The sequence below is a fragment of the Ovis canadensis genome, chromosome 15, assembly GCF_042477335.2.
Source record: "Ovis canadensis isolate MfBH-ARS-UI-01 breed Bighorn chromosome 15, ARS-UI_OviCan_v2, whole genome shotgun sequence".
Classification (NCBI taxonomy): domain Eukaryota; kingdom Metazoa; phylum Chordata; class Mammalia; order Artiodactyla; family Bovidae; genus Ovis; species Ovis canadensis.
The window spans coordinates 35,833,014-35,859,733 of record NC_091259.1 but is presented as its reverse complement, the minus strand read 5'-3'; the positions used below and the strand labels follow the sequence as shown (position 1 = coordinate 35,859,733).

Sequence of the window (26,720 nt, the reverse complement as noted above, 5' to 3'; positions counted from 1 at the left end):
CAGTGAAGGACTAATGGAATGAGAAAGGTCAGCCACCGCTCCATCTCCACGGCCCTTCCCGCGCAGCCAGGGTTCTGCAGGGTGGACTCCGGCTCGGCAGAGGGCATCCCAGACCCCTCACCAACCCCGGAAGCCAGGCTGCCTGCCATGGGAGGACTACACTTCCCAGCAATCCCAGGGAAAAGCGAAAACCCTTTGGCTTTGACAGCCACCACCACAAGTCTTTCCGCCTCCCCGGGCTGCCTGGGAGCTGGGATTATGGTGGCCTGAGCAGCAAACGCAGCCGCAGGAGCCTGGAGCCCCTGACTCTTCCCCTGCGGCCGCCCCACCAGGAAGACCAGGAAAGCAGCCTCAGATCTGCCATGCCTGCCCCGCCCAGCCCCCCGGGGGGCCCGAGACGGCCTCTCCCGGACCGCCGCTGAGGCTGGACCACCAGCCAGATGTAGCCGGTCTCTGGAGCCGTCTCCTCCCCTTCTGTCTCTGAGGATCTCTCCTGTCTGATCCCCACCTCCTGGCCCAGGGGCCGGCCGAGGGGCCTGCAGGCTCTGGAGCCCTGATGCCTTCCTGCTCACTCTCCTGAGAAGCCACCTCTAGCACCCAGAGTTGGGGGCAGGCCCCAGGGACGGACGTGGGCCAAAGTGAGCCCAGAGTGCCCCAAGGCCAGGGCTCACCATGGCCCAAGCACTGCCCTGGCTCCTTCTGTGGATGGGCTCCGGGGTGCTGCCTGCCCACGGCTCCCAGCCCGGCATCCGGCTGCCCTTGCGAAGCGGGCTGGGGGGTGCCCCCCTGGGGCTGCGGCTGCCCCGGGAGACCGACGAGGAGTCTGAGGAGCCCGGCCGGAGGGGCAGCTTTGTGGAGATGGTGGACAACCTGAGGGGCAAGTCCGGGCAGGGCTACTACGTGGAGATGACCGTGGGCAGCCCCCCACAGACGGTAAGGTTGCTGGGCCAGCACTGCCCTCGCTCCTCATAAGCCGAGGAAGAGAGGCTGGGGGTGTAGCATGCAGGGGGCTCCTGCTAAAACAGGGGCTGCAAGGGGCGGGCTGGAGGGATTCTCTCCCAAACATATCCTCTGGGATCATAGTGGCAGCAGTCAGCCCAAAAGCCCCGCTTCCCACTTCCCTTCCCCTCACAGGCTTTGACTGTCCTCCCCTCACTCCTAGTCTTATACACACACCCCTCAGGAAGGATTTGAGGGCAAGAAAAACACGTGGATGGGGAAGGCCTGATCTGGTGAAGAGTCCAAACCACAGGGGCTGTGAACAGGTGTCAGCCCACACCATGCCTGAGTCTCCCCACCCCTTTGCTCTGGGTCTTGGTCCCCCAATCTCAGCATCTAGGGTTCTGACCAAGGGATCCTGGCATGAGTTGGATCAGCCCTTTTCTCCCTCTGTCTGGGCGGCCGCAGGGCAGTGAAGCGAGGTTTCTTGTGACCTCCACTCTAGCCAGAAGCTGTGAGCTGAGTGTTGCCTTCCCCAGTCCCTCCTTCCTCCCCACCCCTTTGCAGCCTGCACTTCAGCCCCTCCCCCACCTGATGCCTCCCTGAGCACTGGCCAGAGGGAACTGAACTGAGCCTGGGGAAAGGACAGATCATAAATTGCATAGAGCGAAGGAGCCAGAACCCCCTTCTAAGCATGAGACTCTTTCCATGAGCTGATAGGTGCTTGGGGGTGGCAGCAATGGAGAAAACACTGCCTGCCAGATCCCCATGCCCTGTGCTTCCTGACAGTCCTCCAAGGTACCTCCTAGGTGGCCATGGAGGGTGCAACCTTTGCGCCTCTGCCTGGGTAGGAGTTGGCCACGAGCAGCCCTCCATGGGGTTGCTGTGGCTGACCTCTGTGAGCATTTGCCTCCTCAGTGGGGAGTCCTGGGCACGGGTAGCAGGATGGCTGAGTGTGTGCTGGTGAGTGTCACCTTGAATCTGAGCCACCCCCCTCCCCCGGATCTGTGTCTGGGAGGCTTGTCCTTGGGAGGGTCGGTGAAGGTGGGAGTGTGTCTATGGGCAGAGGGAACCGCTACACTTCCTGGACTTCTCAACAGCACTTGCACCAAATCTGGGGGAGAAGCACAGCCCCCACCTTTCCAATTACCTGATGGAAGCAAGACTTCCAAGGTCCATGCCACCCAGGCCTATCTTCCACCTCCCACCCCCCAGCGGATCCAAGGCTCTGGGCTCCCCCACTTACCCCTCCTCTTGCCTGTGCACTATAAACAGACTTGAGCCAGTAAAAGGACACAGTCTGAATCCAGGCCTCTAGCAGCCTGAGCCAACAGGAGGCCAGGTGTTGTGAGGGAGCAGGAAGCTGTGGGACCTGGTTTCTCTTTCCATTTCTGCTACTGATGTGCTGTGCAAATTGTGCATAGATCCTGTGACATGGACACAGGACAGGCTGTGGGACCAACAAGAGCTTCAGGGTCAGACAGACCCGGAATGCCAGCTCCACAACCCACAGCCTTTCCTTTTCCCAGCTGTGTGGCCTTGGGAAAATTATCTAACCTCTCTGAGGCTCTTGCTGTGTCTTTAAAATGGGTGATATGAGATCTCCTTTGCAAGGTGATGGTGAGGATTAACAGAGACTTTGTCGGTGAAAGCATCTTAAACAATGCACCTAGACATATACTTGACCTCCAGTAGATGTGAAATCACTTTCTTCTAACTTGCCTGGCCACTTCTGCCTCTTCTGTGTTCTGCAAGGAAGCATAAAACTTGAGTGTTCTGAGCCTCCACATGTTACATGTAGAACGTGTAAATGCGGGGCCTATTAACCATACTTCCTTGGACCCTTGAGATAAAGTGTACACATTGACAGACAGCAATTTCCCAATAAATGTCAGCTCCTCCCCCTCCTTCCCAGGAGACTGGGAAAGTGGGCTTAAAGTTCAGCACCAGCGCACGGAGCCCACGGCAGATGGGGCAACTCTGGGGGTTGTCTTACAGCTCCCAGGCCAACACCGGCCAGTCTGCGCGCTCTTGGGTGACTTCAGTTCTCCCCCCAGCAGTCTGGGAGAAGGATGCCCTTTTTCCTGACCCTGGGGTTTGGAAGCACCAAATGAGAATGTGACAGGTACAGTGCCCTGAACAAGTAACTGTGAAACTTGGGGTGCACTTTCTGTGTGCCAGGCAACTAATTGCTGGGTTTGGGAGACTGAGACACAAAGAGACAGGAAATGTATTTTCTGCCTCAAAGAGCTTTAGTGTGGAAGTGAAAATTTAAGTCCCTGGAGGAGGAAATGGCAACCCACTCCAGTATTCTTGCCTGGAGAATCCCATGGATGGCAAAGCCTGGTGGGCTATGGTCCATAGGGTCACAGAAGAATCAGACACGACTGAAGCGACTTCGCACCATGCATCCATACCTAGGTCAGAATCGCAGGCTGAATCTCAGGTTTGAAAATTACTGATCTGTAATACAGTGGAGTAGATGCTGTAGGTGTTATTTGCTTTTAAAAAAAATTTTTTTTTCCATCTACACTCTTCTGAGGGAGGGGTTCTTTTCTTCACTTTATTTATTTACTTTGGCCAAATCATATGGCATGTGGGATGTTAGTTCCCCAACCAGGGATTGAACCCATGACCGCTGCAGTGGAAGTATGGAGTCCTAACCACTGAACCACCAGGGAAGTCCCTATAGATGTCCCGGAGGAGGTAAAAATCAGGCAAGGTCTCACAGAGATGTGCTGTGAGCATTTGTGAGCATGGTCTTGAAGGATGGATAGGAGGGGCGAGACTGCTTCAGTGAAGAAAGGTCCCCCCAGACGGTGTGCTTCCCTTGTGTATCCACTCCTTCCCACCATCTCCCCCGAGACCAAGTGAGGACACAGTGAATGAGAGAACGAGTTGTATGTGTCTGGGTTTATGCGTGCTTGTTCAGGAGACAGTGAGAAACCCAGGCCGGACTTTGGTCTGCCAAAGTGAGGGGAGAATTGAATTTGTGCAGCAGAATGACAAAAGAAGCAATCTTTTAGAAAGAAACATTTGAAGTTTAGAAAGAATGGGACTGAGGGATGCAGGTAGCAGGAGGCTGTATCACAAAGGTCCAAGTGTGGAGGGCTGTGACAAGGATGGCGTGAGGCTGTAAGCAGGGGAAATGGGAAGGAGACCGGGCTGCAAGGGACGGTGTGAAGCAGTTAGACCAGACTTGGTAACACTGGTGTGAGGGTGAGGAAGAAGGTGTCAAAGATGATTTCAAGATTCCCATCTGGGATGAATTAGAAAATGACAAGACCATTTGTGAGAAAGCTGGCAGCCAGGGATGGTTTAGAAGTGCGGATATACGAATATATCTTTGTATTTATGGTTACAGTTTATAAAAGTTTTAAAATAAACTCTATATAGATTATTTTGTTCTTTCCAGTGATTCCTGCATTATATAAAAAGGTCTTAACCATTTTAAGATTCTAGCAGAAGAAATGGGGACTGAAAAATAACTAGCCAGTTGGCTGGTCAGTAAACTGGACCCTGTCTCACCCTTGACTTCCCTCTCAGCCTTGCGTGTGTGCTGTGCCAAGTCACTTCAGTTGTGGCCAACTCTTTGCAGCCCTATGGACTGTAGCCTGCCAGGCTCCTCTGTCCATGGGGTTCTCCAGGCAAGAATACTGGACTGGGTTGTCATGCCCTCCTCCAGGGGACCTTCCCAACCAAGGGATCAAACCCGCGTCTCTTATGTCTCTTGCATTGGCAGATGTATTCTTTACCATTAGTCCTACCTGGGAAAGCCCTACTCAGCCTTACTACCTACCTATTTGTGTATCTTGAAGGAGAAGAGAGTTTATTAGAGAGTTTATTAGAGATCCCGCTTCCATTTTCTCATCTCCCTTACTGTATTCATCGGCATGTCACTGTGTTTGTGACATAAAAATTTCATAAAACACCTAGCTCTTGAGGACAATGTCCTTTTTAATTGATTATTTTTCTGCAGGATTTCATTTCTCCTTAGCTAATATCTATGATAGCATCATACTCAGAAAAGGCACCTAAAAAGTGTTCAGCAAATGAATAAATAAAGTGTAAGACTTCTAAGTAGAACTGTGGATGAGCCATTGTAAGTGCAGGGCTGGAGCTCTTTGAGAAAGCATTTTCATTCTCTTCGCTTCAATGAAAGAATGTCATCTCATTGGAAAGGTATGCATATCACCATCCAAACACAGGCTCATAATTTAACCGTTAGGATTGAAGTCTGGTGGTGGTCAATTTTCAGTTTAACCAATATTTGTTGAACACTGACCACGTACAAAAGAGAAGGATATGTCGGTCTTAGTCCTTGGAGCACTCATGATTCGGTGTAAGACCCAGATACGTAAGTGCCTAAATATCACATAAGACCAAGTACACTTGGTACAATGAGAAGTTAGCTCTCTGGTGGTCCAGTGGTTAAAACTCCACACTTACACTTCAGGGGGTGTGGGTTTGCTCCCTGGTTGGGAATTCTGCATTCTGCAAGGTACGGCCAAAAAAAAACCCAAAAAACAGAAGAACAGTGAGTCTTAGAAGTATACAGAAAGCAGCGGCTACTTCTGACAGTGTTAGGAAAGGCTTGCTAGAAAAGGTAGCATTTGAATATGGCCTAGAAAAATGAGAAAGCTTTGCTATTTGGAGAGTGGTTGGGGAGAAAAACTTCAAAAAGAGAGCCATGAGCTATGCTAAGAAGCTGGAAGTTGTGATAAGGATGCTGTGAGGCTGACTGGGGGTTGGGCTTCATTCTGGAGGCAGCAGAGAGATGGTCTAGTGAATTTTGGTTCCAGGAAAACATTTCCAGGCTGGAGAATAACTTGGATGGTCTAGAATCCAAGAAGAGGATCTCAGTTAGGACACATGGGTCTGAAAGAAGATGTGAAGGAGAAGTCTTCAAAGAGATGGCATCACCTGTCAGGTCAACCGGATGTTCCTTGCCCCTGGCAGGGGAGAGGGAAGAGAAGTCCACTTCCTTTGAACTTCTCTGACTGTGTTTGTGTCAGGGTACACAACAAAAGGAACAAGCTTTCAAAGCACAATGTGCTTCCCAGATGGTTTAGTGGTAAACAATCTGTTTGTAATGCAGGAAATGCAGGAGACAGGTTGGATCCCTGGGTCAGGAAGATCCCCTTGAGGAGAAAGTGGCAACCCACTCCAGTATGCTTGCCTGGAAAATCCCATGAACAGAGGAGCCTGGCAGACTATAGCCCATGAAGTTGTAAAAGATTCAGACATGACTGAGCAATTGAGCACGTTTAAAGCACAGTACAGTTTACCAAAATTCCATGTTTATTATTATGCTTTCATTACACAGGCAAGGTATTAGCATGTCCCTTTTGGGGAGGAGGAAACTGAGGCTCAAAGAGATTAAGTGGTTTGCTCCAAGTTATTCAGTTATGGAAGAACAGAGCTGGATTCAAATCCTGATCTTTGGATTCCAACTCCACATACTTGGCTCTTTCCAGCACTCTATAGTCTGGGACATGTTGGTTGACTTTGAGATGCCAGTGGACAATTCTTGTGGATGCAACCAGCTGAGAATGAAAGTGAAAATGTTAGTCACTCAGTCGTGTCTGACTCTTTGTGACCCCATGGACTGTAGCCCACCAGTCTCCTCTGTCCATAGGATTCTCCAGGCAAGAATACTGGAGTGGGTTGCCATTCCCTTCTCCAGGGGATTTTTCTGACCTAGGGATTGAACCCAGGTCTCCTGCATTGCAGGCAGATTCTTTACTATCTGAGCCATCAGGGAAGCCCTCAGCTGAGAACGGGGATCTGGAAACCAGGAGAGAAGTTGGGACTGGACAGGAAGAGTTGAGGATCACCTGCAGAGAGGTAGCTATGGAAGTCAAATTAGCAAACAGACTTATTCTTTGAGAGAATGGAGAGAGAAGAGAGAAATGATTAGGGGAAGAATATTGGGTACAGAGATTAAGAGAGCAAAGAAAAGTAATCAGAAAAATAGAAAACTACAAGTGGGACTTCCCTAATGGTCCAGTGACTAAGACTCTGTGCTCCCAATGCAGGGGGCCCATGTTTGGTCACTGGTCAGGGAACTAGGTCCCACATGCTGCAATGAAGACTGAAGATCCTGAGTATTGCAAAGACCAGCATGGCCAAGTAAATGAATATTTTTAAAAAGAAAGAAAGAAAACTATGAAGATTCAGGATCTCAAAACCCATGAAGAGACTTCCCTGGTGGTCCAGTGGCTAAGACTCCATACTCCCAATGCAGGGGGCCAGGGCTCGATCCCTGGTGAAGGAACTAGGTCCCACATGCTGCAACTAAGACCAAGGGCAGACAAATAAATATTAAAAAAAAAAAAAAAACCATGAAGGCACGAAGTGGTTTTCCTGACCCCTCCCTAGAATGATTTTCAAACTGTGATTTGTGGGATTCTGTAACAGGACCTCAAGGGTGAGGGAGAGGTTAGGAGACAGGTAAGCAGGCAGACCCTGTACCTTCCACCTTTCCACTCACCAGGCATGCCCCCCGTCCCACCTGCCTCCAAGTCTCCCAGGCCTCTCAGCATAGGTCAGTTTTGTTTTTTAACAGTGGAATTCCAGGTGTGGTTGATTGACTGGCAGATTGAGTTAAAAGGTTGAAAATTAAATTAATTAAGATTAATTAAAAGGTTGAAAACTTTTGAACTCAAAGAACCACCCTCTAAGTTAGACAACCCTGAAACCCAACAACCCCAGACAGTGTTGGCCTCAGCACTGGGAGGCGACCTCCAGATTGGGGTTTGGGCTTCAACTATACATAAGCCTCTGCTAGGATTCTCAGGCTGTCCTTTCACACCTGTCTCCTCCTTCACCTCCCCAGGTCTGGAAGGAAAGAGTTCAGAGCTGGGAGTGGGAGGCATTGAGAAAGACTGTGTCCTCTTACTAAGGTAGGCAGTCAGGAGCCCTTCTTGGATATCTCTGGTAAAAAGCTAAGCAGAAAACTGTGGTTAAAAATCCAGGAAGAGAAACATCCCTCAGGAAAGCTTCCTCCCTGACATCTAACTTCTCTGTCTGCTGGGAGCCACTTGGCTTGGGGGCCTGGGCAGTGGGGAGTTCTGGAAACAGACCACTTTCCTGGTCCTAGAGTTCCCTGGGCTTCTCCTGGCAGGAGGGGCCCAGTGGCTACCCTGCCTGCTGACCACTGTTACCCCACCAAGTACAGGCTGGACTTCTTGGTCGGCCTCTCGGGATTGGGAAACACTACCAATTGTTCGACTCCAGCACCTGTGGAGTTTTCACCAGATAGCCCAAGGCCTGAACCCTGGTGTCTCCTTATGGCTCGAGCAAACAGACCTATGTAGGGAACATAACTGGGCACCATGGGGGAAAGCAGGTATATGCCAGAGATCAGCTTCATTTTCACTTGATAGACTCCGAGATGATTACAGCCCCTGTCAGCTGCAGATGGGATGAGGTTAGACAACAGAAAGAACACACCATCTGACAATAAGCAGGCAGCAGTGGCTGTGATGCCCTCAGAGTAGGATTTCCTAAGTGGGTTTCGTGGAGACTGAAGGTGCTAAAAAGACACTTTGAGGCAAGGAGGGGATGGAGTTACAGGAAGTAAAAATCTCTCTTCCAACCACAGCATTTCTGCTTTTTTCTCTTTGATAGACTGGAATACTGCATGAGATTGGGAAAAGCTTCTGTTGCTTAAAAAAAAAATTTGAAAACCATTGTCTTAGATCTGTTGTTTCAGAATAGTAAGCATATATGTTTTTTGACCATTTACATTTATCATCGCATTTGAATAGGTAGCACTGATAAATATTAGTTGAGCTGGATTTGAGCCTGGGGGAAATCGAACAGCCTGTCTAAAGTGGGAAGTGTACCCTTAGGGTTTGGGGTGACCCGGCCTCCTTGCGATTCCTTTAAAAACAAGACCAAGGAGTCTGCTTGCTCCCAGGTATCGATTGCCAGCTTCAGCCTGGAGAGCAAAGTGGAAGAAGAGGATGTCTGGGACAGGAGTCCATTTCTATCCGGTCAGCTGACTTGGTCAAGGTGGGAGGCACCTGGATGGGACAGAATTGCCAGACTCAGTTAGAGGCAGGAGCTGTGTGCTGCGCTGGCCCTCTGCCATGCCCAGCTGCTGACTTGCTCCTTGTGTCCTTCCTTGCCCCTCTCTCTCAGCCTTGGGCAAACTTAGGTCTGGGGATATCCACTTAGGGAAGCAGACGAAGCTGACTCAGAAGCCTCTGGGACCAGCAAGTCCTGAAGTCACTCCAATTGCTCTAAGAACCTGGGCAGCTACTCTGTCAATTTCATGGGTATGGTGGGCATCCACTGTTATCATCACCATACACAGTATCTGACTGGAAATCATCCCTGAAAGGACCCTAGGGAGAACTTATAGCAAGAATCTATAGTCCCAGAAACCTGCACCAAATGAGGCAATTATGATTACAATTACAGTTTAAGAAAAATCGTTACAGAGCACCTACTAAGGGCTAGGTAAGAACTAGATAATAAGCTCAGAAACATGCTCCCTGCCCTTGTGGAGCTCGCCATGTGTGGGACAGCCAGCCATCGGATAAATGGTTTCAAGTTGGATGAGGGGGTAGATGGAGCAGCATGTGTTCTTGAGGACCTGTGAGAGTCCAGGCTGGGCTGGGGCATCAGGGCAAGACCGTTGGGGAAAAGAACGTTTAAATGGTGACTTGGAAGTTGAGCAGAAGTTTGACAAAACAGGGAGAGAACATTTCAGGCAAAGGGAAGGGACTGTGCGCAGGTGACAGATGGTTGTTCTCCTGTGAAACTTGAGACGCATGATGAGAGAGGGGGAGAGAAAAGGGATGGCATTTGGAGCTGACTTGTGGGTGGTTAGGCGCCCCCGAAGTCAAGGGTCTCAGGATTTAATTCAGGAAGTTTTGTTATCAGTTATCTGATGCAGCGTAACAAAGTAAAACAAGAGTCATCGTCTCAGGATTCTGTGGGTTGGTTGTGGTTCTCCAGCAGGGCTTACCTGGGCTCCTCACGTGGCTGGTGGGTCAGCTGGGGGCCAGATGAAGCTGGGCCGGCTGGACCTCCTCCTCCATGAAGTCTTTCAACCTCAAGGAGGCAAGACAGAGCCTCCTCAAGTACAATCTCAGGGCCACACCCCAGGAGGCCAGTGCCCTCCCCACCCAGTGCGCACACACTTATACCTCTGCTTTCCTCCTTCGTTGATGTCCCATTGGTCAAATCAAATAATGTGGCCAAGTCCGGCATCAAAGTTACGGGGGATCACACAAGGGCAGGGACACAGCAGGTAGGATTCACTAGTGAAACAATCTGCCTTTCCTTTCCAAATGAGAGAGACAGGAATGTCAAGGAGATGAAAGAGCAGACTCTCACGGGTGGGCAGAACCAAACGACCCAAGCTTTGTGGCTCGTGTGTGTGCGCTCAGTCGCTTCAGTCACGTCTGACTGTGCAACCCCAGGGACTGTAGCCCGCCAGACTCCTCTGACCATGGGGTTCTCCAGACACGATTCTCCACAGAATACCGGAGTGGATTGCCATGCCCTCCTATAGGGGAACTTCCTGTTGCAGGGATCGAACCCACGTCCCCTCTGTCTCCTGCATTGGCAGTGGGCTCTTTACCACTAGAGCCACCTGGGAAGGCTTGTGTGCAACAGGGGTCAAATCCTTACTTACCCTCGATCTCAGTTTTCTCCTCTGTGAAATGGAAGAAAGGCTCCTACATCTCAACCAAGAGGCTTGTGATACAAGAATATAAGGGCTCTTCCCCATAAACTCAGGCCGACACAGAAGGAAACAATTTCCTTTAGCAGAAAGAATCAGAGTTACAGCCCCCTCCCAGAGGTATGCAAAAGTGGTAAGATCCTAGCGAAGGCTGCCAAGGAAAGTTGTGTTTGTTTGGCCAGAACAATAACTCTTAATAACTGGAGAACTCTCAGAATGAGAACAAGCTCCCTTCTCTCCAGGCAAGTAGACAGATGACTCCTGAAGGTTCTTTTCATCCAGAAGAATGGAAGCAACTCCCATCTGCTAGTGAGAGCAGGGGCCAAGACAGGTGGGATTTGGGGGACAAGGAGTTTACCCTGATCTCACCAGCTCCATGCCTGTCTCATCATCCAAGATCACTGCTGCAAACCCCTCTAGGGGAGCCTTGCCAGTAGAGCAGAATGGGCAGGTGCATTGGTCCCTGAAGGGCTTGTTAGCACTTCCCTGTGAAGCTACCGGCCCTCAAAGGCCCCCAGGGGCATGCTTGTTTGTTAAGTGATTGGCACTGACCTCGTCCTGACCCCAAGCTGCGGCCCTCTGGGCATCCCAAGGCCAGAGCTACAGAGACTTCTGAGTTGACCTGGCCCCAAGCGACGAGGAAGATGTAAGATGATTCAAGGACTCCAGGCTGCCGGTCAAACCAGTAGGCCTGGTGAGAGGAAGGCAGGTCTGAGCTAGAGCCACACCTATAATCTAAAAATACCCACAGTTTGGGGGCCACTGAGAGATCCCTCCCTCACCCTGAAAATAGGGTAGGTTAGCTCTTTCCCTTTTTTCCTCTAACCATTCATTAATTCAAGGAATACTTATGAGAATTTCCCTGGTGGTTCAGTGGCTGACTCAAATGCAGGGGGCCTGGGTTTGATCCCTGGTCAGGGAACTAGATCCCGCATGCCACAACTAAGACCCAGCACAGCCAATAAATGAATAAGATATGCTTATTGCTAGGCACTGTGATATGCACTGGGGACACAATGGAGATTAAAAAAAAAAAATTAGATACAAGGAAAGGTGAGATTCAGTGGCAAGTCCTATGGAAGCATCTTAACAAGAAAATATGACCTGGTCTTTCTCCTTGAGGAAGACCCTTTTGAGCTCAGACTGAAGGATGATGAGTAGACAGAACTGCAAGTGGACAGGAGGATGGTCCATGTAGAGTGAATGACCCACGCAGCAGTCTTTGAGGAGGGGCCATGGCTGATTGGAGGACCTGAAATGAGGCCACTGTGGCTGGTGGGAAGCATGGGACAAGCTAGGCTGGCTACAAGGAGGCAGGGTTGGACCATGAAGGGCTCTATAGGAAACATTAAAGCTTTAAATCTTTATCATAATAGCAAAAGGAAAACCATTGACATGGGAGGGTAACTTGCTCACATCTACACTCTGGAAAGAACATTAGCCACAGTACAGAAACAAGTTGGCGAGATCAAGGGTAGACGTACCAGGACCAGTTGAGAAGCTATTGTGATATTCTAGGATGAGATGAGAGCTCTGCCAGGGGTAGCAAAAGAGTTGGCAAGAAGTGAATACTTTCAGAGGCCTTTAAGCTTAACTGGACAGGACTCGTTGATGCCTTGGATAGAGATGTGAAGAGGAAGGTGTTAGGATGTCTCTGAAGCTGCTCACTTATGGAACAGATGGATGGTGACTAACAGAGGAAACTTTGGAGAAAAGACAGATGGGCAGGACCAGGTAAGGTCAGCCCTGGCCATCTCGAAGTTCAGGTGTCTTTGAGGCAGCTCAACAAAGAGTAAGAACCTGGAGCTTTAAGTTCGGGAGTCACAGGGATATAGGTGGTGATTGCAGCCGCTGCCATGGATGAGATGTCCTGCGGACAGAGCAGGGTGGGAGAGGAAGTGGACCAAAGCCCAGGCCTTGACGTGAGCCTGCAGAGTAGACAGAAGATCCATCAGAGGCGGGAAGAAAGTATGCGACAGGGCAACAGGGAATAGTGTTTCAAGGAGGGAGGGGGCCTTCCCTGGTGGTCCAGTGGCTAAGACTCCAAGCTCCCAGTGCAGGGGGCCCAGCTTCCATCCCCAGTTGGGGAACTAGCTCCCATATGCCTCAACCAAGACTGGTATGGTCAAATAAAAAATAACTATTACGGAGGGAGGGGTCAGCAGCATTGAATGTTCTAGAGAAGTCAAGTGAGATGACGATTGATTTGAAAACAGTCTTTTGTATTTGCTGATGTGAAGTCCTTGGTAACCGTAGTAAGGGCTGTGCTAGAGTGGAGGAAGGGATAGAGGCAAGACTCAGTTTGAGGATGGGTTGCGGAATGAGTAGGAGGTGGAGAAATGAAGACAGCTTGTCCGATAACTTTGGTTGTGAAGGGAGAGGAGAGAGAGGGTGACTGGAGGCGGGTGTGAGAGTAAAGATTTTTTTTTAATGAAGGGACAAGCATTTATAAATGCCAATAGGAAGAATCGCAGATTTGGGGGTGGGGGTAGGGTGGCATGAGAGTTGAATCCTCCAGAGCTAGGAGGAGGGTCCACTGAGAGGCAGGACACAGCACAGCAAGGACAGATGGAATGATAGTCGTGGGGGATGGGGGGGTCCATCTGGATGCCCCTATTTGGTGAAATAAGAGGGGAGGGCGTTAGCTAAGATCTGGCTGCATGTAAAGCCTCCCCTTTCAGGCTGCCCAGGGGACTCATGATAGAGATGTGGGAAGGACAGGACCAAATTCACCTCTCAGAAGCAGGATCACAGTGCAGAGGGCAAACTGACAGGACATTTGCTTGGGAGGAAATGGCAACTGTTTATTTTGGTTTCCCCCTTTTTTGTGAAGGGTGCAGAGGGGGAGGCGGGGAGAGCAGTGGGAGCCTGAATTCCTGGTGTGGGGGGTTGTTAGAGGGAGGGGGAGGGAGTGGAGGGAGTCTTGCCTTCCTGGGCAGAGTGAGGAGACCTTCCTCAGGTGAGGAGAAAGGCTAGGACTGGAAGGGCACCAGGAGAGATGGGGCCCTCCAGGCTGGGAAGGGAAGGACCTGCAGAGAGGGCTCTTCCCCCTGCAGGAGAGAGATTTGGAGTGGGGAGGCCTGAAGCCCCCAGATAAGGCTGCCATTCCAGGGTCAAGGGTGGTTGGTTTCCCTTAGGGCTGGCCAGGTGCCCGTACTCCACCCCAACCCCCCAACCAACCACGGGCACCAGCTTGTGGAGACCCTCTTTCTTTGGGGTCCAGTGGTAACAGGGATCCCTGTAAACCTGAGGCCAGCCCCCAGGATGGAGACCAGAGTCCTGGCAGGTGGGGGACGGCGTCCTGAGGAGTGGGTGGGTGAAGCAGACTTTTTAATCATTAACCTGGTTGATTGAAATCTGAACTGCTGTGCCTCCCGCTTTATTGATTCTCTCTGAAAGCGCAGCATCTGGGGCTGGAGGCTGCTAAGAGACCAGGGAGAGGGACAGAGGGGAGAGGTAGGCGCTGGGCTGGGGGGATGAGAAGAAAGGAGAGCCAGGCCAGGAGTTGGGGCTGGGAAGGGGGAGGAGGTGGGGTCTGAGGGCTGGGCAAGCGGGCGCTGGGGGAGGTATAGTCACCAGAGCCCCAGAGGACCATTGAGAGCAGGAAGAAGCCAAAGAACCAGATGGTGCGGGAAACACAGTGACCTGCCCAGGGTGACAAGGTCAGAGCCTGCACCACAGCCGAGGTCAGCTGACTTCACGGCACTGAGGAGAAGCGATACAGAAATGGAGGGCCCCAAGGTCGGGGGAGGAGCTGAGGCGAAGGGCACAGTAAGCCGCCAAGAGAGGATTGCCTTGATAGATCACTGTGCTCCTGAGGACCAGGGCCTTTCCTTTGTGCCTGTGAGGATGGAGGAGACACCAAAAAATGGCTGACCCCCTGAGGAGGGGTCAGGCCATCTCGGGAGGAAGAAGGATGAGGCGGAAGAGACGAAGACAGAGCTGCGCAGCGAGGACCGGCAGGACGACAGCTGTCTGTCTGTGCTGAGCCAACACCGGGCCTGAGAGGTGGCTTTTCACCAGGGCCGCACACGGGACTCCCGGCTCCCCAGTACCTCCCCGGTGGGACTCCTACGTCTGGGTCCCCTCTGAGACAGAGGGGATCGCTTCGTGAGGAGCTCTATCCTGGCAGGCAGGGTCAGAAACACGTGGTCTCCCTGTTCCATCCTGGTGCCCACAGCGCCCCTGGCCAGTGTCAGCTCCGAGAACAGCTGGTCTCTGAGCCGGGAGGGGGACGAGCCAGGCTGCCTGCCGGTGACGTGCCCCCTAGAACCAGAGATGAGGGGAAAGGGCGAGCTCTGCAGACAGGCTGGGCCAGAACCCAGGGTGAGGAAGGGCATCTGATGGCAGAAACGGGAATGGAAACATACACGCGCCAGTGACGTGGCTCTGATGACACAGAAAACATTCCAGTCCTGCAGAGAAGACAGAAGCAGACACAAGGCTTCTGAGGCTGTGAGGAGGCTGTCACAGGACGCCACCCTGTGTCTGTGGTCCTGGTACTAACAGGGGCCAGTCTGTCCAGTCCTGCATCTGGGAGCTTCACCCTGGACACTCCAAAGGGAGACCACGTGGCTGGGGCGGGCGGGGGGTGCAGGACAGAGCAACGGAGGGAGTGAGTCCAGGCCTCCTGTCCTAACATCTTCCTCTCCCTTTTCTCTGGCAGCTCAACATCCTGGTGGACACAGGCAGCAGTAACTTCGCAGTAGGGGCTGCCCCCCACCCTTTCCTGCACCGCTACTACCAGAGGCAGCTGTGAGTACCAGGGAGAGCAAGGGGGAGGGCCCTTTCCCAAAGACCCAGGGCCAAGGAGGGTCTGGGATGGAGGAGCTGCAGGGAGAAGGACCAGCTCCCCAGACAGTGACCCAGTGACAGGAGGGAGAGGGGGAGTAGAAAAGCTGGGTGGAATGGTAAGTTAAGGGGTGGCCAGGACACGCTCCAGTTCTGAGACAGGGCAACTTCCTGGGGGAGGGAGAGCAGCCCCAAAACTCACAGTACAATCTCGGGGTCCTCTGTCTCCCCGCCTTAACTGCGGGGTGTGGGGGCTCCATCCCACAGACCTCAGTGGCTCTCGTTTTCCGACACCCATCTAAGTCGAGGCTGAGCACGCTGCAGTGACAGCTTCCTTTGCGGTGTCCTCACCTGACACAGTGCAAGGAAGCGAAGGACAAGCCTTCCACAATCCCACTGCCTGACCTGGTCATCAGGGACTGAAAGCTAAATGCTTCCCTGTGCATCCCCAGAGTTGCAGCTGGACTTGACTAATGGGTGGGAGGGACAGTAGAAGTGGGCTTTTAAGGTATGAGGGGCAGTGAGGGGTGATCTGGGAGCCCCTTTAACAGAAGAGCAGGAAGTGGTGTATCTGTGTGTGAAAACATATGAGAGGAGACTGACATCCCATCCCTGGACTTGTAGGCAGATGCCAAAGCCGCCTTCTCAGGCCCCTCCCCTTTAACTTTCCAACCTCAAGAAAGCAGTCAGGGAAAGGGGCGTGGTCAGGATGAGTGAAGGAGCATTCATTCCAGATCTGTGTCCCCTTGCTGCCCCATGACTTACACACAAGCCCTGGTCAGTGTGATCCCACACAGGCGGGGAGACTCAGGGTGATGAGCAAGTTTCCTCCAAGGGCTGTGCCTTGCCTACCCACACTGCTGAGGTGCCTGTGCAAACCCTGTCCTTGGACGACTTGCTGAAGAGATTCCACACTCACCCCGCCTGGTACTTTCTCTACCACTCAGATGGTACCACCAGGTCCCAAGGCAGCAAGAGTCAATGGCTCCTTTTCTTTAGGAGTGAGATAAGGTCGGGGGGTGAGAGGTGGGAGATGCTTGCTAGCTGTCCCTTCCGCAGCAGCAGGCACAATACACAAAGCCTAGGCTTGTTCTTGCAGGGCCAGAGCTCCAGATCTAGGAATATGAGCTGTGGACACAGGAGAGCGAGCCCCAAGCAAGGTCACTTGACATTCTGTTCTGAGTGAATCATCTACGGATGCTCTGTGGAGCAGCCTGACAGCAGCGTGCAGATACCTGGGATGAGATCAGGCACCAGGGAGTAGGTAGGATGCTAGATCCCTACTGGTTGTGGTTATGCACCCACAGATCTCTGCCTCCTTTGCACAGGTCCAGCACGTACCGGGACCTCCGAAAGGGCGTGTATGTGCCCTACACCCAGGGCAAGTGGGAGGGGGAGCTGGGTACTGACCTGGTGAGCATCCCCCACGGCCCCAACGTCACCGTGCGTGCCAACATTGCTGCCATCACAGAATCAGACAAGTTCTTCATCAATGGCTCCAACTGGGAAGGCATCCTGGGGCTAGCCTATGCGGAGATCGCCCGGGTGAGAGGAACAAGGCACTCTGTCTGCACGCTGTACAGGGACAGAGTTGGAGGAGAGGGGTGGGAGGGGACTGAGGAAGGGAGGGAAACAAATCCGTTTAAAGAGCTGCTTGACAGGGGACAGGGTGGCAGTCTGAACTTGATCCCTACAGAGGGCTGAACTATGCTGACAGGTAGAGGAACAGGCTGTTTTTTCTACTGACTCTCGGATCTTTAGAATAAGAGAGGCCCCCATAACTCTGAGACAGGTTAAGCAGATGGGAATCATCGATCCTGTAGATCTTTCCTGTTTGCACTGCCAGTGTGCCTTGCTGTCCCTCTCACCACCAAATCTCAGTACCGTAAGATGGTCTTTTCCCGGAACACCCTCCCAAGTTTTGCTTTTGCCCCCTGCCCCGCTCCTCTTTCCACCGGGGCCCTCTGAGCCAGGACTCACTCCTTGTCTCTCTCTGGCACAGCCTGATGACTCCCTGGAGCCGTTCTTTGACTCCCTGGTGAAGCAGACCCACGTGCCCAATCTCTTCTCACTGCAGCTCTGTGGTGCTGGCTTCCCCCTCAACCAGTCGGAAGCGCTGGCCTCAGTTGGAGGGAGCATGGTGAGTAGGTCCTAGGAGAGGGGAGCCCCCTTGCTTCCCGCCCTCTGAGGCTCCACCACAGCCTTGGGCTCCACTACTAAGAATCAAGAGAAACCTCTGTATAGTCCCCACCTCCACTTTTCTTCTTCCACCCTTGTCTTCTCTGCATCGTCCAGAAAGGATTTGAGGCTCCTATGGTAAACTCGGAAAGGAGGAGAGAGGATTAGGAAAACTTCAAAGGAAGTAATAATAAGGCCTCTCAAATCAAGACAATTCAGTCTGATGATCAGAAGGCAGAGATGTAAGGAGTTTAAAAGTCCATTTATTAATTAATTAGGATAACTGGTGAATGGTTCTCTATCTCCAACAAGCAGAGAAAATAAAACTTGTAATAGAAGCAAGTTATCATTCACTCCACATTTATTGCGCCAGTTTAGGTTTAAATAACTTTATATCAAGGGTTGTGTGATTCTGAAACAAGTAATTAAAAATTCTGGAAAGCCTCCTCCCCTGAATACATCCTTGACACACTGAAGAGAGTATCGATTGCTTTAGGACGGGGTCTGATTAGATGCAGGAAAATGAGAAAGCAGATGTGCAGAGGGATTTGCCCTGCTGCCCCCTCAACCCCGAAATGGCTGCTCCTACTGCTGGCACTCTCGGTGACTTGCTGTCCTTCTGTGTCGGCTCATGGGTACTGCCTTTTTTTTCCCCTAGATCATTGGGGGTATCGACCACTCGCTGTACACGGGCAGCCTCTGGTATACTCCCATTAGGCGGGAGTGGTATTATGAGGTGATCATTGTACGGGTGGAGATCAATGGACAGGATCTGAAAATGGACTGCAAGGAGGTAACAAAACCCAGGGGGAAGCAGGGAGAGGTAAGCGGGAGCAACAGAGCATGAGGCCAGACCCTGAGTTATGAGGCTGGGAGGATAAAGGCAGAGGGGCAGGACCTGCAGGAGGGCTGGGGGCTGAGCGTGGGACTGCCAGGAACTTAAAGGTCACAGCGGGATCAGAGATTTAACGTGGGACCAGGGCCCACATGGGTTAACGTCTGGTAAGGAAGAAGCACGTCTTGCTCTGTGACCCTGGGCAAGTGGTCCTAGAGGCAGAGTGCCACGATGCTGTGGAAGGCTCTGGCTTCAGAGTCAGAGCCTTGGTTTCTAGCTCTGGTCTAGCTACGTGCCCTCAGGCAAGTCACTATTCTGTGTTTCAATTTCCTTATCTGCAAAATGGAAGTAAAAACAGCTTTTTCAAAGACTGTGGTGAAAACAGAGAAAATGAATAAAGTGTTTATCCCAGTGCTTGACACACGGCAGGACCCAGCAGCTGAACTGTTTGGGCATTCCTGACCTAGATTCTTAATGTACATTAAGTTAGAACAGATACAGATGTGTTATGAAAAGTTAAAAGTATTATACAAGACGTTTTTATTTTCAAGATTTGGAGAATGTCTACCCACCTAAGAAAACACGAGTTAACGTTTACTGACTGCTTCCTATATGCCGGGCACAATTCTCAGCACTTCAAATATATTAATTTATTTAATGCTTATAGTAACTCTTTGAGGTAGGTACTTTTATTATCCTCATGTTACAGATGAGGAAACTGAGGCACAGATGTTCAGTAACTTGCCCAAAGAGATCCACCAAAGAAGTGGCAAAGCCAGGATGCCAACCCAGGAAGGACCCCAAGTAGTCAGACTCACCCCTCCAATTTTGGCCAATGCCTGGCATCAAAAAGGCTTTTGATATGCTAACCTCTTTTCTCCCTCTCAGTACAACTATGACAAGAGCATCGTCGACAGTGGCACCACCAACCTTCGATTACCCAAGAAAGTGTTCGAAGCTGCTGTCAAATCCATCAAAGCAGCCTCCTCGGTCAGTGGGAGTAAGGACAGGGATACAAAAGATAACAGTGTCATGGAAAGTCACGAGGGCCACAGTCCTCCACAAGAGCCAAGACGCCTACCCTCAGACCCCTCTACTTAGATCACTTAAAAGTGGTTCTCTTCCATGGGCCTCAGTCTGTTCGCACACAGTCTCCCTGGTCAGTTTTAGCCTTCACTCTTGCTCTCTTCCTCTAATCCCTGGGTTTTGGCTTAGCTTCCCTCGGTTTAGGTACTTCACGGAAAAGCACATCTAGGGCCCAGTAAGTGTGATCTGAAAATGGGAGGGGCGAGGTGGTCTCACTGTTATCCCTTTCTTGCCAACACAGACGGAGAAGTTCCCAGACGGATTCTGGCTAGGGGAGCAGCTGGTGTGCTGGCAAGCAGGCACCACCCCGTGGAACATTTTCCCAGTCATCTCACTCTACCTAATGGGCGAGGTCACCAACCAGTCCTTCCGCATCACCATCCTTCCACAGGTATGTCCCTAGCCGTGATCAGTGGGGTCCCAGGACGAGAACAAAGTAGACTAAGAGATAGTCAGCAGGCCTGGCTTCCTGGAACTCGGAAGACAAAACAGATGAGGGCCCAGTGGTAAAGGGCTCTGGGGGAAACCAGACCCATGGAGCTCAGGGGCGGCCAAGGCAAACGCAGCCTAAGGGTATCGACACCAAGAAGGCAGAGCTGGTGTGGGAGAGAGGAAAACACGAACTCTCACCCTGTGACTGCTTATCCTCAGCAATACCTGCGGCCCGTGGAAGATGTGGCTACCTCCCAAGACGACTGTTACAAGTTCGCCATTTCACAGTCGTCCACCGGCACTGTCATGGGAGCAGTCATCATGGAGGGCTTCTACGTTGTCTTTGATCGGGCCCGGAAACGAATCGGCTTTGCTGTCAGTGCTTGCCATGGTGAGAGCACCAGGGATGGGGGTGTGGGGTCAGTCTGTTCTCCCTGTCCAGCGGTGAGGGCACCAGGCCCCTATCCGTCTGGGAGGGAGGTACCTCAAGCCAGAGGCCACACATTGTGTAAAAGCTAGTGTCTGTGCTTGTGCTTTTCTTGTGGTCACTTGGCGTGGTGACCCCTGCCTGGACTGGCAACCTCTGTTGGAGACTCGGAGCAGTAACATTTGCTCCGGCACCCCGGAAAGCTCTAGATCCACAGGCAGTGGGTTGGGCCAGCGGCGACCCTGTCAGCTGCCGTAAGCCAGAGCTGAACATGACTAGCAGGGGCTTGCCACTGAGTTTCAGCAGGAGCAGGTGAGTTTACTAAGTATATGTGGGGCTGGCTTTTTGGTCAACTTAGAATGACTGGATTTTAGGTATCATTCCTACTGGACAGGGAGACAGGAAAAGGTTGCTGCCCTCAATGACCTGGCGGGGAGAGCCGTGCCTCCACTAGCAGTGGCTGTCTGTCCTGCTCCTAAGCATCACCCGGAAGGGAGATTCTACAGCCTCCTCAAGGGCTGGTTTCAAGGCCTGTCCCAGGAAGCTCGTTCTGCTGTGTAATCCTAGCTGCTTTGTGACTCACATATGCCCTTTCCCCAGTGCATGATGAGTTCAGGACGGCAGCGGTGGAGGGCCCTTTCGTCACCCCCGACATGGAAGACTGTGGCTACAACATCCCGCAGACAGACGAGTCGACCCTCATGACCATAGCCTACGTCATGGCTGCCATCTGCGCGCTCTTCATGCTGCCCCTCTGCCTGATGGTGTGCCAGTGGCGCTGCCTCCGCTGCCTCCGCCACCAGCACGACGACTTTGCTGACGACATCTCCCTGCTGAAGTGAGGAGGCGTGCGGGCAGGAGAGAGACACCCCCGAACCGCAGCTGGTGGCTCACCCTGGCCACGAGGAGGAGACACGGATGGCACCTGCGGCCAGGGCACCTCAAGAGCCTCGCCCACCCACCAATGCCTCTGTCTTGACAGAGAAGAAGGAAAAGCTGGCAAGGTGGGTTGCAGGGACTGCACCTGTAGGAACCAGGACGGGGAAGAAAGAAGTACTCTGACAGCGGGAATACTCTTGGTCACCTCAGACTTGAGTTGGGAAATCCTGCTGCCTGAAACTTCAGCCCTGAACCTTTGACCACCATCCCTTTACAGAGTCTCCAACCCAAAGTATTCTCCTTTTTTTTACTTCTGGAAGTAAGGTGACCTCCCCCCGCCCCGCCCAACAGGTATCTCTACAGTACCCTGGCAGAGCAAGGGCCAATCTTGTTTCCCTGCTGGCCAGTCAGCGGGAACGGATGGATGCACAGGTTGCTATTTGCTTTAGAGATAGGGACTGTATAGACAAACCTAACCTTGGTGCAAAGACTGCCTCTTGAATTAAAAAAAAATTAAAACACAATTTGTACAAATAATTTGTACAAATGGGGGTGGCTGGACGAGGAGACAGAGAGGGAGTGCAAAGACAGGGAACAGTTGGGATCAGCGCTAGGCAAGGTTAGAAAGCAGCTGCTCGCCAGGCCGTTTTAGACAGCATCTCCAAGACAGAGCCCATCTTCTAGGATGGGTGTTGCTTCCCAGCGTCTTCTTTTCTGTGGTTGCAGCCGGACCAAAAGTGCGATGGGAAAAAGGGCTTCTCTAGCCAAAAAGCTCTTTTTAGCTCTCTTAAAGGAAAAGTGCCCACTAAAAGGTTCCATCTGACAAATGAGTTTCTACCTTATTAATTCCTTGTCCCTACCTGAACCCTCTAGTCTACATGTGATAGGCAGCACTGAAACATCCTCAACCCCAGGAGCCCCAGATGCCCTATGGGAAATCAACCAGAGAGAGCAAATACAATAGGCTGCACTTTGTCTTCCTGGCTGCCTGTTCACCCCACCCCCGCCCAAGCCCCATTCCTCCGGAGCTTCGCAGCTGAGGTGCTAAGAGCAGATAGGAGTCCTCCCCTCGCTAATCCTTGAAAGCAGAATCCTGGAGATTCATTCGACAGGTACAGAGTTGATGCTCTATACCCCTGCCTGGATTTCTTTCTGTTCAGCTGTAAGTGGCAGTTAAGATCTTGACATAATCAGAGCAGCTTCATTGCCTTCTCACCCTCTCAAGGTCGCCCTCATTTATTTGGCTAAGGCATCCCACAGTGGCACTAGTATTATGCCACGAGTGTCAGGAACACAGGGCTTTTTGGCTCCAGCAGCATCACCTTCAGGAACTAGGCTGCGTGGAGAAAGGATGGCAGCCCCCAGGCTTTCTGATTCCTTTCACCACAAGAGTCCCTTGAAGGACGCCATCCTTGGCCCCATCCTGCTCTTTACACCCCACTCCTCATACGACTTGGGCACCCAGGCTGGTTCTTGGGCCAGGCAGTGGGGACCAAGTTCATTTCCTCCCTATCAGTTCTAAGCCAGTCGACTAGACCAGTGTTAGTGGGAAGAGCTGCATTCTCTGACTGTTCCACTGGATCCTATTCCTATCTGGTCAACACACTGCTTCCAGGTATGGGACCTGCAGAGAGTGGAAATACCTGCAGAAGAGGCAGAGGGAAACACAAGGAGGGACTCGGGAGATCCTGGCCTCAGTCAGCTGCCCACAAGCCATAAACCAATAAAACAAGAATACTGAGTCACAGTTTTTTATCCGAGTCCTCTTCATTCCCACTGCACTTGATGCTGCTCTGGCTGGCTGGGAACACCCCATGACCACAGAGACTGACAGGAAGATTGGAGACTGTCCACTTCCGGTTCCGAACTTACTGTGTAAATAAACTTCCAGAATTGCTTCTATGAAATGAAAATGCCACGTTCTGCTTTATAATTCTTGACCCATGCTGGGGAAAACTGGCTTTCCCCAGCTCTTTCCAGGGCATAAAACTCAACCCCTTCATTAGTAAGACTCATTGTCCAACTTTTTTCTTTAAAAGAGAAAACTTGTACTTATTTTTCTTTTCATGGTTTCTTCCTTTCTTACCCTGAAACCATGAACTCTGAAGTGTAAAAAAAATCTTGACCACAGCTTCTTGCTTGTAAAAATATGTATTATATATTTCTATTTTTAAATCTACGCCAGAAAAATGACTGTGCCATCTCCACTCACTGCATCAGGGGCCTTCCCCATGGGTCTGCATGGCTTGTACCAGTGCAGGCCAGGGGACAGAGGGAAAAGGGAGAACAACGGTGGCCAAAACCTAAGTGTTGCTTTTGGATGGATCCTGAACAAGAAAGCAGAGAGCGATGATGAGGCCTGGCCCCCACGCACAACCTCCACCACACTGACCCCCTGTGGCAGCCGGCTTTCCAGGGGCTTTCATTAGGAAGCAGTTAAGCCCCCTATCCCCTTCTTCTTTCTCTTTACTGCTCTGACGTCAAGAATTTGTGGGAAAGAAACAGAATATTCTTCATACCTACTTCTAATTTCTAAATTTTCATGGGATATTGAAAAATACAGCAAAAGGCCCGAAGGCTGCTGCAAAGTTGAGGGGAGATAAAATCTGAAGATTACAAGATAAAAAATGAATCCCTCCCCCAAGTGAAAAAAACAAAGGAACTGGTCTTCCACATTGCCACCTTCCCTGTTCATGACAGCTGCCAAACGGGAGACATTAATATGTCATTAACCAAAGAAAGTGGGTCATCTGACCTCTACAGTGGGGAGTGTTCAGGCCATTTCAATCACCCTACGAGATGCCAAGGAGATCCCGGGAAATCCAACTCCTTATACTGATGCCAGTCAGTAAACCTGGGCAAGTGAGACAAGAGAGGAGAAAAAGTCTGTTCATGACCTGACAGGCCAGGGTGAAAGACAAAGTAGGAAGCATCACATAAACACAGAGGAGAGAGTTACTTGCTCTGACAGGAAAAGTCTCTGCTACCCTCAAAAGTACTGCCAGTGCCAGTAAGCATTTCCAGGTCCAAGAATGGGAAAAATTCAGCTGTTGGTAATATAATAATATCCTTTCTCTGGAGCTAATTTTTTATTAATGCTTAATTTTTACTTGGGCTTTCCTGGTAGCTCAGCTGGTAAAGAATCCGCCTGCAATGCGTGAGACCCTGATTCAATTCCTGGGTTGGGAAGATCCCCTGGAGAAGGGATAGGCTACCCACTCCAGTATTCTTGGGCTTCCCTGGTGGCTCAGCTGGTAAAGAATCTGCCTGAAGTCATTTCCTTTAAGAGTAAAGATAAAAGGATAGGAAAAAATTCAAAGCTCTAATAGAAACTCAACTTTCCCAAGTATAAACCTAGGAACTGGAAGGGCTCAGTAAGAAGAGGTGGAAAAATGACTCAGTTCCAACTAGCTATCCACAGAACAAATGACTTATAAACTTGAAATCTAATCTCCCTTATTCATATTACTTTGGTCTCCATTTTCTCCCTAACAGGAAACATGTTCCCCTAGCTTTCTGACTTCAAAAATTCAAACCTATATCCCATGATCATTCTGAAAGTAATTTTGCACAGACATCTCCTCACCCCAGTGCCTGCCTGGAACTCACTCAAGGTCACCAAACAACTTGGTTGTGAACCAACCGCCTTAACCTTCAGGGGGAAGAGGGAATAGCTAGACCAGGAAACCATAAGTGAAGGGAAAGAGGTGAGGACTTCACAAGCTTGGTCTGTGAGAGCTTGATCAGAAGCCAAGGCAGTGGTGGAAACGGAGGGTGTGGCCCAGAACAGACCTGTGGGCTGTGCTAGCTTCTAAAGAGATGACTACCCAGGAAGCAGGGTGGATAGAAGTCTGTGGGAGGCATGGGGGCAATGGGACCTGGTTACACTGTTATTCTTGGACTGTGAATTTTGCTGATGTAAAACAGACTATTCTGTAAACCTAATGTCATGTACAAATAATGAGTGTTAACACAGTAAAACATTCAAAATGAAAAGTCAAACTGTCAGGGTTACATCTTGTTTTCCTCAATCAGTCTCATTTTCTCCATTTGGAGGAGAGGGGCTGAACAGCACTGAGGCTTCCGGAGGCTTTCAGTAAGCAAGGCATCTGGCTGAACAGCAGGTGAGCACCAGGGTTCAAATCTGCATACATGAGCCTTAAGAAAATGGACTAGAGGCTGAGCCAAACCAAAGCAGGGTGACCGTAAAGCAAGAGTAGCTTCCTAGCTGGTTTTTTACGTGTATCTGAAAACAGCCCTAGGCAGGAATATCGTAATTTCAAGGCCAAATGAAACATCACCTTACCTATAATCTGCTTCCCCCAGAGGACCTGCAAGGTGAGGGGGACAGACCATTTCTGCATAATATACATACTTTCATTTACGAACATTTGAATACAGACTTTCTATACACACATTACCTATATAATAAAAATGTACATGGCATGAGTATATGTCACTGTATAAATATAGAGTTTTAGAAATCTGGAACCCGCGCATCCTGTTCACATCAGTTTCTCCTCTTCATCCTCCCCAGTCAGGTCCGTCATTTAAGAGTTGGACAAAAGGGACAAGTGTCATTTGTGTTGGTCTGGGCCCAGAATTTGATACACTGGAAAGAAAGAAAGACATACCTTAGGTTGATCTGCAAAGATGGAGAGGAGTGGAGAGAGTGTGGTTAAGGTTTTCAACAGGTGTACGGAATGTTAACTAAGTCAGAAAAGCTCACTAGGGGACCTGAAGGGCTGGTTCACTGGCTTTTACCTCCAGAAGAGTCTTCAGAGCAGGTGAACCTGATTTTTTTTACAGGGAACACTAAAAACCAGCTCATCATAGTGTGAAGCTGCTTTCTGTTGACTGACTAGGCTTGCTTCTTACAATCCATTTAGGCTGAGATAAGCTTCCATCTCCTAATATGCACTGCCCTCAAATCTTGTTCAGGGTTTTCCCTTCCTAAGAATTTAGATGTAAATTTAGTTTCTACCTCTTAAAAAAACAAAATGAACAAAACAAAATAGTAAAAAGGAAATCATCCCAGGTGCTAAGAGACTTAACTCAGTCTGGTAACATAATAAGAGACAGGAATAACTTATCAGTTTGTGAAGATAATCTGTAACAGGTGAGTCGTCAAACTCTTTTATTAATGGAGTTATGCATTTCATATTCAAGTTCCCTATCCCATTCCTGTCACCTAAGCAAAATCTCTTGGCAATGGTACATCTGAAACAATGTCTAGATACATACATCTTTTTGTCAATTTTCCAAGACAGTGACTCTCAGCGTTCTAGTAAGAACTGTTTATCCAGTCCAGCCCCCTACAGGGAATGGGGTAGAAGGAAGTTGGGAGAGCCTAGCTGCCAGTATTCTGAATTCTGCTTATGTTTTAAGCCACGATTTACTGAAAACCTTATGTTTAGATATTAATGATGGCATCAACACTGTAAAAAATTCAG

The 26,720-nt window shown here is 50.6% G+C and overlaps 2 protein-coding genes and 1 long non-coding RNA gene across 9 annotated transcripts in view; 1 reads left to right on the top strand and 2 right to left on the bottom strand.

Annotated features, from left to right (window-relative positions):
* BACE1 (beta-secretase 1) lies at nucleotides 1–23,180 on the top strand. Of its 4 annotated transcripts, none has more exons than XR_011249442.1 (10): nucleotides 214–933; nucleotides 15,306–15,394; nucleotides 16,759–16,975; nucleotides 17,433–17,570; nucleotides 18,267–18,401; nucleotides 19,332–19,433; nucleotides 19,771–19,920; nucleotides 20,181–20,352; nucleotides 20,989–21,392; nucleotides 22,883–23,180. XR_011249442.1 is itself a non-coding variant. In XM_069555283.1 (10 exons), exons 5-10 carry the CDS (start codon nucleotides 17,568–17,570, stop codon nucleotides 21,228–21,230), a joined length of 804 nt encoding a protein of 267 aa, XP_069411384.1. In that variant the 5' UTR covers nucleotides 14,029–14,095; nucleotides 14,465–14,647; nucleotides 15,306–15,394; nucleotides 16,759–16,975; nucleotides 17,433–17,567; the 3' UTR covers nucleotides 21,231–23,014. The 4 variants fall into 4 exon arrangements, 3 of the variants coding, with proteins under 3 accessions (XP_069411382.1, XP_069411383.1, XP_069411384.1); XM_069555283.1 differs by lacking the exon at nucleotides 214–933 and adding exons at nucleotides 14,029–14,095; nucleotides 14,465–14,647 and having other exon boundaries at nucleotides 20,989–23,014; XM_069555281.1 differs by having other exon boundaries at nucleotides 1–933; nucleotides 20,989–23,180.
* LOC138421267 (uncharacterized) lies at nucleotides 8,634–11,913 on the bottom strand. Its single transcript, XR_011249443.1, has 2 exons — nucleotides 9,920–11,913; nucleotides 8,634–8,969 (listed from the first exon to the last, which is right to left on the bottom strand). It is a non-coding gene; the product is annotated as an uncharacterized lncRNA (long non-coding RNA).
* Nucleotides 23,181–23,402: 222 nt separating the features above from the next.
* Nucleotides 23,403–26,720, bottom strand: part of RNF214 (ring finger protein 214) — a 49,118-nt gene continuing 45,800 nt past the window's right edge. For 3 of the 4 annotated variants that reach the window (XM_069555277.1, XM_069555278.1, XM_069555280.1), the window contains exon 15: nucleotides 25,273–25,879. In XM_069555277.1, coding sequence (XP_069411378.1) covers nucleotides 25,814–25,879 — 66 coding nt within the window. In that variant the 3' untranslated portion in view covers nucleotides 25,273–25,813. Of the gene's footprint in view, nucleotides 25,880–26,720 lie in introns of all 4 variants that reach the window. The other variant, XM_069555279.1, reaches the window with a different exon arrangement.